This window comes from Brassica rapa, chromosome A07 (assembly GCF_000309985.2).
Source record: "Brassica rapa cultivar Chiifu-401-42 chromosome A07, CAAS_Brap_v3.01, whole genome shotgun sequence".
Taxonomy (NCBI): Eukaryota; Viridiplantae; Streptophyta; class Magnoliopsida; order Brassicales; family Brassicaceae; genus Brassica; species Brassica rapa.
The window spans coordinates 15,691,361-15,708,236 of NC_024801.2; the positions used below are offsets into that span (position 1 = coordinate 15,691,361).

The 16,876-nt window shown below is 32.4% G+C and overlaps 1 protein-coding gene and 2 long non-coding RNA genes across 4 annotated transcripts; 2 read left to right on the plus strand and 1 right to left on the minus strand.

The window, feature by feature from the left end:
* Window positions 1-3,113: 3,113 nt before the first annotated feature.
* LOC117126929 lies at window positions 3,114-4,527 on the plus strand. Its single transcript, XR_004449691.1, has 2 exons — window positions 3,114-3,244; window positions 4,279-4,527. It is a non-coding gene; the product is annotated as an uncharacterized LOC117126929 (long non-coding RNA).
* Window positions 4,528-5,445: 918 nt separating this feature from the next.
* LOC103829700 (ruBisCO large subunit-binding protein subunit alpha, chloroplastic) lies at window positions 5,446-8,002 on the plus strand. Its single transcript, XM_009105390.3, has 5 exons — window positions 5,446-5,688; window positions 5,896-6,076; window positions 6,162-6,283; window positions 6,358-7,470; window positions 7,537-8,002. The coding sequence occupies exons 1-5, from the start codon at window positions 5,635-5,637 to the stop codon at window positions 7,822-7,824; spliced, it is 1,758 nt and encodes a 585-aa protein (XP_009103638.2). The 5' UTR covers window positions 5,446-5,634; the 3' UTR covers window positions 7,825-8,002.
* LOC103829699 lies at window positions 7,874-15,081 on the minus strand. Of its 2 annotated transcripts, none has more exons than XR_004449665.1 (2): window positions 8,689-15,081; window positions 7,874-8,174 (listed from the first exon to the last, which is right to left on the minus strand). It is a non-coding gene; the product is annotated as an uncharacterized LOC103829699 (long non-coding RNA). The 2 variants fall into 2 exon arrangements; XR_625593.2 differs by having other exon boundaries at window positions 8,676-15,081.
* Window positions 15,082-16,876: the final 1,795 nt, after the last annotated feature.

Consider the following 16,876-nt stretch of genomic DNA (forward strand, 5'->3'; position numbering starts at 1 on the left):
AATATTTTATGTTATCCAGTTACATCGAAAAGTATCATTCCCACTTTAAATATGTATTTTCTAATATATAGAATCACTAAATAATCAAAAAATCATTTTGATTGATAATACACAAAGACAAAAACAAAATTATAAATTTTTAATACTATATAATAAAAATATTTTTATTATTTAGAAAATAAAACTGGAATCTTAAAAATATTTTATAAACTAATAACTCTATAAATTCATAAAATAATATAGCTTAAATAATATTAATTAGAAAATTTGTACTATATATTTATTCAAAAATCTATAATTTTGTGTCCAAACTACTTATTCAAAAATACTGAAATTTTTGGTTTTGGTTCTGGTTAATATTTGGTTATGGGTTCTGAATTGATCGGTGCATTTCCAAAATTAATTTGATCATCAGTTCAAATGATATCCAATATTTAAATCAATGCTTAATCCTACTATATAAAAGGGACTAAATTCAAGGCTTTTGGGACTATCCACCTCAGCCAAAATATTCTCATCAATAAAGAATTAAAAATAGATGTCATTTAGAAGATAATTAACTAACATATGACTTGTAATATTTCTAGAAATTTCATATTTGTAACTGTTAATTTATTAATAGAATCATATATCTATATTGAATTATGTTCTATTTTTAATCATTAGATTTCAAGGGTAAATAAAATATTAATTTATAATATATATATAGTTTATAACTTTATATTGTAGTTATAAATAAAGAGAAATAACCAGGGAGGATGAAAAATCTCATGTAAAATTATATAATTAAAATGGTAAAATGGTGAGTATGATGAGGTAAGAAAATTTGTTGTACAAATTATGATGTTTTCTTCGTCCACTAAAATGATTTAAAATAAAATATATATTCACATAAATAAGTCAATATTTGTTTTTTTTTTTGGTAAGAGGTTAAGATTATCATTTTCTGAAAGGTTACACTGTTGTTTTTAAACAACCTATTATAACAAGGAAACAAAAACAACCACCAACAACTCAAGGTAAAAAAAGCCTTAAAGAGGTTTTATACAAGAAATATAAAAAAGAAGTAGAGAAGAGGAGAAAGAAGAACTTGCCGGGTAAGAGAGGAGACGGTCACGCATTATACGGTCGAGAGAGGCAAGGATGACTGATGAAGGTGAAGAGACAGCTGTGAACACACGAGCATTACGCTCTTTCCACAGCAAGTAGATAGATGACTGAAAGTAGAGCTTGATAACTGAAGTAGCATGCGCATCTGCGTTGACGCGAAGTTGATTGATCCAGACTGCAACATACTGTAGATCAGCCGGAGGAGAAATCCAAACTTCAGCAGCAAAAGGCTCCCATATCAAACGAGATAAAGAGCACTCAAAGAAGAGATGATGGTGAGTCTCTATTTCCAGATTACAAAGGACGCACGTTCCTGAGACATTTAACCCCCAACGCCTCAAGCGATCCTTGGTTGGCAGTCTTCTCCGCAAAGCCAGCCATGATATAAACACATTACGTGGAATATGTTCCTTGAACCAAATAGTTTTATGCCAATATTTGTTGTTGATAGTGTTTATATTCTTTTCTGACATTAGTATCCATATTTTTTAGTAAACTGATCCAAAGAGATTAGTTTGTGGAGCTAACCAAACGAGGATTATAGTGTTTACTTTGGAAAAAGTAATAGGTTGAATGATAAATGGCGTGCATGCTTTTTCACATGGAAATCTGCACATATATTAAAATTGTAAGATTTGAATCATAGAGAAAATATAGTGCATATGACTGAAGTTGGTCCATTCCGAAACTAAAGATGGCTAAAATTCTTCTTTGTCAAAATGCATAGATGTGAATCTTATATGAATAGAGTTCTCCATTGCTTATAGCAGTGTAATAAACTCCGTGTGTAAAGGATAAAAAATGTTATATAAGTGAAAACAAAAATTATGATTTTTTTTCTTGTGCCTATAGGCTCTTCGTAATTTGAAGAAGAAAGAACATATTGTGTCAAAATCTTTGGCTCAGTCAAATTTTATCCAGTTGTTTATAAAACTGTTGTTATCTGATTCATGTAATTTTTCAGTGTTGATTTAAAAGCCCAAAAGATTCATCTATACTGACTTTTTGATATATTTTTTTCTGTGATTTGAATTTAAAAATAGATAAAACTTTCGATAAGTTATGTAAACTCAGAACAAGTATTTAGCTTTAGAAAGCATTTACATGTTTCAAACTTATAATATATACATAATGTTTAAAATTATGCATATAAAATCAGTGTAAAATGTGCTTGAATGTGTTTCTCTTCTTTAATGTGTTAATTGTACTATATATAACATTATTTTAAAATTTCAAAAAGTTTATGTCACATACAAAAAACCATCAATAAAAATATAATTACAACAAAAAAAATGAAAAATTATAAACATATAAATTTAAATTAAGAAAAACTAACATTGGAAAAACAAGAAGTTAATGTAAAAGAAAAAAACCGACAAATAATATAAATTTATAAGACACAATCCGCGCGAAGCGCGGAAAAAATCTCTAGTTTAAGTAAAAATTATAAAAACCTTTAAATTCAAGAATTTGATATATCACCGACATTATAGTTCTCCAGAAAGCGGAATATTAAAGAAAAATTTGATGACAAAAAAAAAAAGCGCTAATCCTTTTATTATCTATCTCTATGTCACATAGTCTATGTGCAAGAATGCCACCTGCGAGTGTGTGACTACGGCCATACCTACCTAGCTTTTATTATTTCTTTGTATACTTTTATAGTTTGCTCAAAGAAAAAATGTAATTTTATAGTTAGTATTTAGTGAGCTTCAGGTATACGAGAAAAATAAAATTAAAATTAAAAAGTTTGGTTTAGGTATCAAACAAAAATTATAGAGAGTATGCATTGTATAACTTAACTTTTGGAAATCGAAACCCGCCTAAGACACCAACCCATCGATTGTGGGAAATAAGATAGTGTGAGTGCCTGAGTGGGTTTGCATATGTGTCATGTGAACCTCTGTGCTATCTTCCATCGTCGCTATCATACATCATCCACGATTTGACTATCTTATAATATCCACAAATTATATAATACAACCACCATAAGACAATATTAAGTAGCCGATCTGATAAGTTTACAATATATGTGACTTCATTTCCAATTACATAAAAGTATATGAAATCCCCGATATCTAGGGATAATTTCTTTATCCATTTAACTATATATGTACATATTTATATTTCTTTAGTATCTTATATATTAAAACAGAAGTCACAACTTTGATTCATGTGTGATTTTTTTAAAAATGGATTCTCATTAGAAATTGGTTATCATTCATTAGTTATTAATAATATGGATTAATAATGAATCATTCCTAATATAACATCCACTCCTCAAAATCCGGATGGGTTAACAATCTCACCTTGATTCATGTGTGATATTTTTATATGGATCATCATTTAAAATTTGTATTAAATGTATCTCTTTAATGCTAATATATAATCTTTTAACTACTTAAATCATAATATAATTTGATATCTATTAATTTAAATAATATATATATTAAATTTTCTTAACAAATGTGTTGAAAAACATTATAACAATATCTTAATTATCAAAAATTGTATTGTATATAAATATTTTCACTAATTTTATAATTAGTAATGAAATTAATGTTATTATACATTAATATATATATATATATATACTCAGTTATATTTTATAAAATGAAAAACATTATATCAAATTTTACTATTATATAGTTATATCTATCATTTTAAAATAAAACATTGTATTTAACTAAATACGATATGATAAATATTTTAAACTGATAAATTAGTATATTTTATTTTCACAAACATTAAAAATTTATGCTAGAAATATAATATGTTGGTAGAACGGGTTAACATTAGTAAATTAGATAATTCATTTATAAAATTAACTTATCTTAAACTTTTATATATATAGTTATTATCTTAAATGAATAAACATAAAAAAAAATATTGATAAAGGAAATCTAGCGCTTTGAATTACGGATCAGGATCATAATAATTGAATAAAAATAATTTTTAAAATATATAATAAAAAATACCAAATATATGTGATGATTTAAAATAATCAATTAACTTACAGCATGAAAACTATCACATTGTTATATATTAAAATTATTATATATAAACATTTATATATATAAGTAACTTTATAAATATATTCTAGTTATGTACAATATATATATAAACATGAAAATTAGTACCCGCACAGTTGTGCGGATCCAAATCTAGTCTAATTTAAGGGCAAAAGTAACAAAAGATTTGTGGTAGTACTTCTAATTTCTCCCCTGATTTGGCCAGAAATTGTTAGAATTTGCATAGAAGTCGGATAATCATAACAAATTAGAGATGGCACTACAAAAAAAAGTGAGAAACCCCGAAACAAAAAATCGTCGGAAATATGTCAAGAATAAATATTCACGGTAAAATTATCAAAAATTTGCCAATAATGAATATTTGTGATTAATTCCTGAAGAATTATCCGCCAAGAGCAAGTTGTCAACGTTTTCCCGATGACATATACCAATGGTTATGACAATGGAAAAAACCCGTTGGAAATTCCCGACCACCTTGGTCCATAGAAAATTATGTAATTTAAAATTACTGTTTTAAATTATTTAATTTAAAATAATAATTAAAAACATATATTTGAGATGCAAAAAGGAAAAACACTTTCAAGAAGCATATACTTCATAAAATAAGCCATGGTACCTCTTTCAAGAAAATTAGTTAATTGGAAGTCTTTGACACACTGAGATCTCTATTACTCTAAGTCCGAAGACTCTAGTTCCAACAGAGGCTTCGACTTCCACCAAAGCCCAGTCAACAGCAACGCAGCCCATCAAACCCATTAATCACGCCTATAACGGTAACAGAGGAACGACTCACATGACGCCAAAGCACGGTCTCTGTACGACGCAGCCAGCTAAGGATATCCAGCTATTCAACCGTTTTGATTCCTTAAAGCTGTGTGCTGTCACATGCTGAGTTGTGCCCTAATGGCTTCTACCTTAGTTATTCCTTCTCTATATAATGTAATGAACCGAGATTGTTGTAGGCAAGCAGAGTAACATTAATAATAAAGTTATCTTCTTCTTCAATCTTTCCTTAAGCTTCTCTGAGCTTTCAATTACATCCTCCCCTATCACAGCATCAACAAACTCTAGACAAGCTTATTAGAAAGCTCTCATTTTGCATTCTCCATTACAAACACACTTCTATCGTAAACCAGTGTCTTATGTGATGTACTATAGCTCGACATGTCTTTGCCGACAGAATGTGGCTAAACCAATCAAACTTCTCACTCGACATGTTAAAGAAAAGACGAGGATGTATGCAGCAATTCGAATGGACTGCAATGCGTTTTGGGCCATAAACAGGCCTTTTAAGTAAAAAAGCCTTTTTGTGAAATCAACGGTTCTCGTTACGAAATGCAAAGAATCTTCTGGATCCTCTCTCTCTCTCTCTCCTCTCACCTGCTCTATCTGTCTATCTAAACCCTAACCCACTCCCTCACTTTCATTCCAGAGTAAACCATCTCCTTATCCACAAAGCCCAGAACCCTCTCGTTTGCTCCCGGTCTGAAAAATGGCGACTGCAAACGCTCTCTCCTCCCCCTCTGTCCTCTGCTCTTCACGACAGGTAAAGTACTTGTCTGAGATTTAACCATCACTTCATTCTGTTTCAATTAGTTTGGCTTCTGGGTTGGTGAAAGTTGGTTACTTTTCTCAGTTCAGCTTCTTGAAATGATTTTTTGGTTTCTGGGTTGGTGTAAAAATTGTCACTTTGTATGTGGAACTATAAGAAATCGATTGAGATTATTTGAAATTAAATCTTGTGGGTTTGCAGGGAAAGCTGAGTGGTGGAAGTCAGCAGAAAGGTCAAAGAGTAAGCTACAGGAAAGCTAACAGACGCTTCAGCGTTAGAGCAAATGTAAAGGAGATTGCTTTCGACCAGAGCTCAAGAGCTGCTCTTCAAGCTGGTATCGACAAGCTTGCTGATGCTGTTGGTCTCACTCTTGGCCCTAGAGGTATACTATTATTAGTGTCTTCTGTTCATTGTGTTTGTTGTACAACAAAACTATATCTCTTATTATCTTGTGATGTTTTTCAAAGGGAGGAATGTTGTGTTGGATGAGTTTGGTAGCCCCAAGGTTGTGAACGATGGAGTCACCATCGCTAGAGCCATTGAGTTACCTGACGCCATGGAGAACGCTGGTGCAGCACTCATCCGTGAGGTTAGTGTGACAGCTTTATCTTTCATTGTTACTTCTGAAAATGGTAATTGATTTGTTTGTTGTGTGATAAAAAGGTTGCGAGTAAGACTAATGACTCTGCTGGCGACGGGACAACAACTGCTTCCGTCCTGGCTCGGGAAATCATCAAACACGGTCTGTTGAGCGTCACTTCCGGCGCCAATCCTGTCTCCCTCAAGAGAGGAATCGACAAGACCGTTCAAGCTTTGATAGAAGAGCTTGAGAAGAGAGCTAGACCTGTCAAAGGCGGTAGTGACATCAAAGCCGTGGCTACAATCTCAGCTGGAAACGATGAGCTTATTGGAGCGATGATCGCTGACGCCATTGACAAAGTGGGACCTGATGGTGTTCTCTCCATTGAGTCCTCATCCTCCTTTGAGACCACCGTCGAAGTCGAAGAAGGGATGGAGATTGACAGAGGCTACATCTCGCCTCAGTTCGTTACCAACCCCGAGAAGCTACTCGTCGAGTTCGAGAACGCGAGGGTGTTGATCACTGACCAGAAGATCACTGCCATCAAAGACATCATCCCAATCTTGGAGAAGACCACTCAGCTTCGAGCTCCGTTGCTGATCATCGCTGAGGATGTCACAGGCGAGGCCTTAGCAACTCTGGTTGTGAACAAACTCCGCGGTGTTCTCAACGTTGTTGCTGTTAAAGCTCCAGGGTTCGGAGAAAGGAGAAAAGCTATGCTTCAGGATATAGCTATCTTGACTGGAGCTGAGTACCAGGCCCTTGACATGGGCCTTCTGGTCGAGAACACGACCATAGATCAGTTGGGGATTGCTAGAAAAGTTACTATCAGCAAAGACTCGACCACGCTTATAGCCGACGCAGCTTCCAAGGACGAGCTGCAAGCTCGTATCTCCCAGCTGAAGAAGGAGCTCTTCGAGACTGACTCTGTGTATGACTCGGAGAAGCTCGCTGAGAGGATTGCTAAGCTCTCTGGTGGTGTTGCCGTCATTAAAGTCGGAGCAGCGACTGAGACCGAGCTCGAGGACCGTAAGCTTCGTATTGAGGATGCAAAGAACGCCACGTTCGCTGCTATCGAGGAAGGAATAGTTCCCGGTGGTGGTGCCACGTTGGTGCATCTCTCCACTGTGATTCCCGCCATTAAGGAGACGTTTGAGGACGCTGATGAACGTTTGGGAGCTGATATAGTACAGAAGGTAAGTTTTAACATTCGGTTTAAAAGCTATGGATAATCAGTTTGAACTGGGGGTTTATGTTTGCAGGCTTTGGTGGCACCAGCTGCATTGATTGCGCAGAACGCTGGAATCGAAGGGGAAGTTGTGGTGGAGAAGATTATGTTCAGTGAATGGGAGCTAGGGTACAACGCCATGACTGATACCTATGAGAATCTGTTGGAAGCAGGAGTGATTGATCCAGCTAAAGTGACGAGATGTGCGCTGCAGAACGCTGCTTCGGTTGCAGGGATGGTGCTGACCACTCAGGCCATTGTTGTTGACAAACCTAAACCCAAGGCTCCTGCTGCTGCTGCACCTGAGGGCCTCATGGTGTAATGAAGTTTGCACATCTATCATATTTGTTGTCCCCAACTATCTTGCAATGTTTTTTTTTTTTCTATGGGGGAAATGAGTAGCTTTGTTTAACGAGAAATAATATTTTTCTATTCCGAGTAAGGATTGTTCTGATTGCAAAATAAAATGTTTTTGTATTCAAAATGTGTGTCCAATGTTATTTGGCAAGTGAAGTTAAGAAGAAAAGTGAAAAGTAAGCAAATATAGATGGAAACAATCATACAGTATGGACCTAATCAAACTAATGTTCATCCTCTTTATCAACTGCTACTAAACTTTCTTCAGCATGTTCCTGTTTATAATTACTCCCCACCATTTTCATCATTATTCCCCTGAAACACGGAATAAACTTCTGAATTTTCAATATCCAACTCTAATACACCATATGAACAAAGGGTCATTGTCATCCTCGTAGACTAACTAATGTTACAAGTCTAAGAGCATCTTCAATGGTACTACTATAGTTTAGTAAAAATACTCCAATAATACTCTCTTTTTCATTTATAATAGAGTGGAAAATGAATTTACTTCATAAATGGACTAACTTTTCTATTTTTTTATCACTCTAGTTTTTTCTTTAAAATATAATACCATTGAAATACAATTGAATTTTATCATAGAATTGCTCTATTTAAAAGAAAAAATAGAGTAAACCATTTGAGATGGTCTAATAGTATGTGTACCAAATAATATACACTACTTTCATAATGGTTTTCCCTATACTCCAAGCCATTAACCTTCTCAAGAATGTACATCTTTCAGATATAATCAAATCTAAGGACTCTCTGCTGTCTAATACCTAAATCCATATCCAATTACTTGAGCAAGGTTACCATATCCAAAGACCTGTAATCTCAGTCTGTTAATAAGTTCTCCTCTCCCTTTACAACATCTTCATCTCAGGCCACAAAGAACTTGGTTTGACGCCGCTCTTAACAACGAATGTAATCATCATCGCTGCCTCTTCTTCCCGGTTTACTTCAGACAACGCATCAGCTAATCTTTCAAATACTTTACCGTCATTAACGTATCCTTCCCTAACCATCTCAGCCACCACCTCCAAAGCATTATCTACCCTTCCTGCTCTATAACGTATACATCGCTTCATCAACCTAAAACTCGTTCACTCGCAGCTCCTCCAACAATCTCATCCCTTCGCACACTTTCCCTGCCTTGCAGAGCCCATTCATCAACCCCCAATACGTATCCTTGTTCGAAGCAACACCTCGAGAACACATCTCTTTCTTCTACCTATTAATTCAACACCCATATAATTTTTTTCACTATAATGGTTTTGTTTAATAAAATTTAAAACCCTACAAATTTTAATTCATATTATTATTTATATAATTTTGATAGTTAAATAATAAAAAAATTGATTGTAACTAAATGAAATAACTAAAATGACATAACCTAATAATTTTAAGTTTATTTTATTTTTATTCTTTACTATTTTTTAGTTCTAGGACGGGAAGCTTTAATATATCCTCGTCAGTTCCTATTGTTCCACGAGCTGATTGGGTAATATTCTCCATCTCTTGCCTTCATTTGTTCTCTGGAGATTAGAACACATAGGTGTGGAACGAAACAGGGTAGCCTCTGCACTTGTGATGAGTGTTACACGTGATAGAAGATATCAATCGCACATTGCTCGTGTGATCCTGGGTGGTTTAGACGTATCTTGGAAGAGGAAGCTGCTGGTCTCTAACCTATGGGGTGTTTCCTGAATCCTGTCGTATGTTTTGGTGCACATGGTCTCTGTTGAGATTAATTTGCCCTGCATACTCTGTTTCCTTTTGGGTTTTATCCCATTTTTTACTTATGCTCCATCGCAAGTTTCCTCTGTCTGTGGAGGATAACCTGCAAACTCTGATATGATCTCTTTATTTTGATATAATACACCTAGCGTTAAATAAATAAATAAAAGCAGGAGCCACTTCCAGCTTTTAACATGCAAAGGTTGTTTGTCTGCTTGTATCCCAAAAGCGTTCGTCCTTACTTGCTAACCACAAAGGAGGCGTTTTGGCGATCGAAGACGTTACCATTAATTGGTGTCTTCATCTGCACCCTAAAACGTCATTTATGCTATATTGGTGTCTTAGACTAAAATATTTCATAAAAGTGTATTGTCTATTATAGATTATGATCACGTTTAATTTTTATTTAGATATATAAACACTTTTAGTTTTCATCATCATAGATGCTAGTGATAATCTAGAAAGTATTATCTACGTCTATCGTAGATAGTTTTTAGCATATCATAAAATTGTTTCGCAATAACATTAGTTCTTCTTTATTATCAAGAATTGCATTTGCATCTTCATGAAATGAACTTGTAATCATATCATGAAACCTATTTTTCCTACTCATACCCATCACTCGCATTTTCAAATATATATTGTCCATGATCTCATCATAACTAGTATTATGCTCAAATCTCTGATCCGTACTGATAATGCATCTTCCCCCATGCGAGAACCATATATAGTAGTTTGGTCTAAATCATCTATTATATATATGCTCTTCACAATATATAACTTGTTTTAACATTTTTTATATAGATAGAACATTTACTATGTTTCCTTGAGCACAAAGACGGACGCACTAAGGCAAATGAAGCCCTTAAATATGATAAAAACTTGGGTCTAAAAACTTTAAGTGTAAGAAAAATCTTTAAAGATTCAACACCATTATTGGTTCAAAATGTCTCTTGGCCCCCGAAAAGAAGTGTTCAGTTCTCATATTAACCTGCATATATATATATATATATATTTTTTTCTTTTTATTACTGGTTTGTCCCCCGTTAAATTGTTCCATAGGTCTCCCACTGCTCGTGAATGGCTGGTTAGTTACACGGTGTAACAATTCGTAATCTGGCACGGTACTCTTACGTCACTTTCCCAGTTTCTAAATCTCTGTGATTTTACATCCCACCCGTAATGAATATATTTCATGTTTTCAAGACATTTCTCCTACTCCTAATTTCTTGTCTCTTTTCTTTTTCTTTTTCTTTTTCTTTTTGCAGTTCTCATTTGCTGAGAAATGATCTTTAATCGCGTTCACCTATTTATAGAATTTTTAAAGATCTTTTTTTTAACTAATTTTTTTTAGAGATCTTTGCGAAGGAATTATGACAGATAGTTAGTTTTCGAGGAATTTTCTTATGCTTTCCTCACAAAAATTTAGGTACTCACAATGAAAATGTATTTCAACTTTCAGTACTTGCGAGGAAAGTACGACGAGTAGGAAGAATCGGAATTCCCTTTCAAATTGCCTCATAATTTCTTGAGGAAAATTTAGCTTCGCAAATTTGTTAAAAAAATTGTGAGTGCTGCTCAGAAGGTCACAATTCCTTAAAAACTATAGCTAATACGCAATGATAAATTTCTATTGTAATGTTCCTCCTTAAATCGTATGTTCTGTTGTAGTGTTGGATCATGTGATAGTCATACTTTAATTTTGCACATATTGTTTGATTTAATTATTTGGCTTCATGTCGTAACATAGAAAAACATTTTCAAAAAATCATAAATCATATGATTACCTTATGATATTTACTTTTTTTTATTTCCGTTTCTAATCACTTGATCAAAACAGATTTATAGTAAAAATATTTTTAATATATATTATGTTGTTTGCTAAAAATTGTAAAAATTAAAAATAAATTAAAACGAAAAGAAACTGATTCGAAATTTATCAAGCAGAAAGAAATCAAAATATTACATTTTAGTCATAGCACTTGTATAATATTTTTAGTTTATTAAGGATTTTAATAAATTAATATAAAATAATACATATGAAAATATTTTGAGTTTTCAAATATATTATAGAGATATGCTTAATAAAACATAAAGTAAAAATGTAATACATTGGACATCAAACTGTTGTAATTCTACTTCTGAATTTGGTTTCTAGCTCCCCCATATATGTTTTTCCTATGACTCGAATTGACGTCTACTAAGAAAATTGTTCCAACATTTATTATTTGGTATTATGTACCTCTAATCGTTTCCTCCATGCGAATCTTAGTCCAAATATATATATGCACTTAAAAATCGTGAGAGCTAGAAATAGAAAGATAAACAATCACACAAATTATATTTAGAAAATTTGGATGACTTTGACAGCATAAGTAGATATCTCTATGACACTGTCAAATCTTGTGTAGTCAGATAAATATATTTTTCTAAACTGCCAAATCAAATTTATTGATTGATAGGGGAATGGCTATTTGTTGAACAAACTGTTTGAATTTGATAAATCGTAGACATGACTTCCGAAAATTACTAGCCGTTCAAAATACTTGAAAGAAAATTTAATCAAAAGTTATAAATAGTAAACAAAAGGCCAGTCTGGTGATACAAACACATTAAGTGCCTAAAGTTTTAGAAATTTGCGAATAATATGTACAACTATAGAGAAATGGTCCTCACAAACCGAGCGTTGCGTTTAGTTTCAATGTGAATGGACCACACACACATTCATCCCCTAAAGCCATTATTTACCTTCTCATTTTTGTCGGATCTAGATATGTAAATCTTTAGAGATTTAATACGTTTGTATTCTTTGCATTTATATGTATATAGGACTAGTGCATAATTTGTTTTAAAGAAGATGAATGCATAACAGCAATTATATCAATGCGAAGACAATCAGAACCCATATATATACTATTCACCCACGCACGAAACTCTCCAATTAAAAACATTTTAAACTCATCCATGTCTCTATAGCTTATAGACCTTCATTTAGGTACAAGTTCGAGCACAGACATGAGATATTAAAGAGGCAAAAACTCTAGGATTACTTTTCATAATTCATTTGCCAATACTAGAAAAGAGATGTAAAAAATATGTGATTGTCGGACCTATTAGAGATCATCATGATCTGAAAAAATAGTCTTTCATTGTGCATTACAGGAACGAAATAGAATGATTTCGCTTCAACCTATATATGTACCGTTGTCACTGGATGAAGTTTAGGTCCTCCAATGCATTGTTCAAAGGCATAATGATAGCTACGATACAGCATATAATTCATTTCTTCAAATAAATATATGTATGTACGGAGACACAAAAATCTCCATGACAAAATTAATACATTATGCCGTAAGCTTATAAAAACAAAAAGAATTATTCAGAGTTTTATTTGGAAACAATCTGTCATGTTTGGTTTGACTAGTAACTCTTTTTACCGAAGCAGAAAGGGGGTGCACCGCTTTGATTATTACTGGCCACGGCTGGTTTTTGCTCATGATCAAAACATGAAACTCATAATTACAATGAATTGGTTTTGTTCAAATGATTTGATTCATCATGCAACAAATATAGACTAAAAATTAATTGGTAATACCCTATTAGAAAATAAGGACAAAAAGAGATTAGTACTTCTCATCAGTAGTATTGCAGTCAGAAAAACATCTAAATATGTAAATAGAGGGGACACAAACAGGTGGGACTGAATAAGCCTAGCCTACAATGTGTAAGGTCCACCAACAAGTTCCTGATTGATTCTCAATTTGAATGTAATAGCCAACATCAACCAACAAAAAAAAGAACTGACAGTGTGTCCTGGAAACCTCTTCTTTGCTAGACATCAATAGTTCCATATAGACCCTTTTTATTATCTCAACTTCAATATAATTATTTACTTTCTTGAGAAAGAATATTTCTTGATATGGAAATGCAAGATTAGAATGGTAACAAAAGAAATCACATATATTAATTACCTTAATTAGATCCATTAATGATGTTGTGATCCTTGTCAACCTATTGATAGAGAATCTTGTGAATCCCCTCGTGTTACCAACATGAAAATGACTGCCAAAAAACTTTAGATCCTAAATCAAATTCAAGGTTACCACATCAGATGAAACAAAATACCCACAAGAGTTCTTGGTGAAATCATTGTAATTATTAAGAAATTAAAAATGGGGAGAATCGGTTACCATAAACGTGAAACAAAAAGAAAGGAACTTAAAGCAGAAACAAACCTACCTGAAGAAGATCTGGTTCGAATGAAGTATATATTAAACATATATATATAGGAGAGAGGGAAAGAATAGCCGTTGATTTCCGATGCAGCATCATCAAGATTCTCATTTTCATCAGAGAACTTTGGGGAGGGTGAATCACCACCGTCCATCTGGCGATGTGAATCTTGATGATGCCACAGCAGCAAACAACGACCGTGGCTCCGGAGACTGGTCTTCCGTTTTGTTTAACAATCTTCTTATAGTAATGTTGATTTGTCTCACAAACTCAAAACTCAAACTCAATTTTTGTGACTAACTACTTACACTAGTAAATACTTAGCCTCCTCGTTTATACCCTAGAGGCCTAGAGACTTGTACAAAATACATAGTTATGCATATACAATACATATATATATATATACATATGAGAGGAGAAACTTGACGAACTATTCGAAATGGCTTGGTATGATTAGATGAGAAGTAAAAAAATTACGGAATTTTACTCTCTTCTACTTAATTGGAACAAAACAAAACTAAAACACAGAAGAAGCGAAACCCTAAGCGATAGAGATGAGAGAGGGGGATGTAAAAAACACCCTCTGATATATACAGCCAAAACAGCAAAATAAGATTAAACCATACAAAATTTTGATTTGCAAAAAGGGAATGACATATATACATGTAACCAGATCGTGGAAGCCAGTTACTAAGCAGATAAGACCTGATGAGACTGAGATCTAAAGCAGAGAGATAGAGAGAGAAGAGAGAGAGAGGGGAAAGAGAAAAAAGGATACATGTTTGTGTGTTTATGTGTGCATATATACGTGCGAAGTATGAGATGTGACATGTGAGTATGTGTGTATCCTTTATATTTGTAATTAAATGTTAATTATATATTGTGATTGGTTTAATGGTTCTTAGCATACATTGATAATGAATAAATTGTTGTATGGGTTGATTGGCAGGAGGTGAGCTGTGGTTAAACAGAGTTGGGCCAATGGAGTTCGGCGCTGCCGTCTTGGAGTCCACATCGTGATGGAATATCTCAGTTCCCCACTTCACATGTCCAACTTCTTATTTTCCTGCACAACTATTATTAGATGTAGCTAAAAGTTTTTGCAAGTTCAGTATAAATATATTTTACTATTTATGAGTTTTGAGTACATAGATAGTAAATAAGTAACAGTAAAGAAAACTGCAATTGAATAATAGCAAACTGTTATTAGTATCTAAATTTTGACTGGTAGGTGAAAAGCATTTTATGGTTAAAATGTATACATCACACTCTGAGATACTCCCTCCGTTCCTAAAAGATGTATGTTATAGAAAAATAATTTGTTTTAAAAAGATACATTTTTTACTTTTTCAATGTATGATTTTATGAAAAATTGTAAGTTTCAAAAAAATTAATGGTATTTATTGAATTTCTATTAGCTTAAAGTTATGGAAAATTGTTATTCACAAAAAACAATGCATATTTAATGAGTTTTCTTAATATATGTGTAAAATCTAGAATATGCATCTTTTAAAAACAGAGGGAGTAATAAATAGGGGTAGGAACATATCCGTAATTTTTGATTACTGTTATTCGATTGATACAAAAAATTAGAATATCAGCAATTCCACAAACAAAACAAGTGCTAATATCTAATATCAATCAAAATAACGAAAATTGTAAATACTAAGATTGCAAAAGACAAGTATCCGCTCTAATCTGATATATATATATATATATATATATATATTATACTCATTTTACCTCTACAATTTTTACAATATTTTTATTTTAATATTGAAATTATTGTTTACACAATAATTTAATTTTAAATTTTAAATTTTTTTATTTGAAATTTTTTTACGAATCAAATCAAAATATAAAATATATATTTTTTAAATATATGGACAGTAGATATCTGATATAGTGATGAAACGAATCAAATAATAAAAGTGTTGTTAACGACAAAGCGAATCAGATTGTGGATTTCTTTAAAATACAACACATGAACAAAAATATGGTAGATATTTAATTTGGGTGGATTAAGTAAAAAAATAGTACACATGACTAAAGACTATATCTAAAGTTGTGTCTCTATTTTAATAGTATTGATGGTATTAGGTTCAATCAAATCTCTAGAGTTAATGTTCACAATTTTGTTTTGAGATATTATTAGTTTAATATAAAATACATTAATTAAAAAATGATCCAAAAAATTATATGTGAAATCAACCATAAATTATGTTTTAACAGTATAAATTTAGTATTGGTTACAAATATATTCTGACGTATGTCTTGTGCATACACTAATAGTATCTTAACTGATAAAAATCGGCGGTAATATAAATTCCTCAAAAATACACGGACTAATTTTTATTTGCTAATAAAATACACGAACTATTTTGGATCTCCGTTTAATACACAAACTAATTTTTGTTGTTTATTATATACACAAACTTTTAAAATTCGCAGGTTTTACACATCGTTTTAGACGGCGTTAACTACGTTTAACGGAAGTGAAGACGACGTTAATGTTTAATTAAACATGTGTCTAATTTATGAAAAAAAAATTCCTTAAAAATACATGAACTAATTTTCATTTGTTAATAAAATACACAAACTATTTTGGATCCCCATTTAATACACGAACTAATTTTTGTTTCCTATTTAATACACAAACTTTTAAAATTTGTAAATTTTACACATCAATTTAAACGAAGTCAACTACGTATAACAGAAATGACTTTAGTTTTAACTAAACGTATGGTTAAAAGTGAAAAGCACGCTCACCCTCAACCAAAACCTCTCGAATCGATTGATACTTATATTTAAGGTAGCTTCAATTCAAGTTTGACACCCTAATCTATTCCAACCTCTTTTACTCATCAAACTCTGTTCCTTTTCTTCTTCTTCTTCGCTTTGATTTCATTTTATATTGCTTCAAAGTGGAGATGATTTCCATGTCATGAAAAATGACGAAGAAAACTAGGTAATTTTAAACGAGTTTCTGATTTTGGAATTAGTTTCCGATTCTTATTTTTTGTCAATCAAGGTTAATTTACACT

Coding starts and splice junctions, on each gene's coding strand:
- LOC103829700 (XM_009105390.3), top strand. CDS start 5,635: ATGGCGACTGCAAACGCTCTCTCCTCCCCCTCTGTCCTCTGCTCTTCA. Junction 6,077..6,161: donor TCTCACTCTTGGCCCTAGAG/GTATACTATTAT, acceptor TGTTTTTCAAAG/GGAGGAATGTTGTGTTGGAT. Junction 7,471..7,536: donor GAGCTGATATAGTACAGAAG/GTAAGTTTTAAC, acceptor TTATGTTTGCAG/GCTTTGGTGGCACCAGCTGC.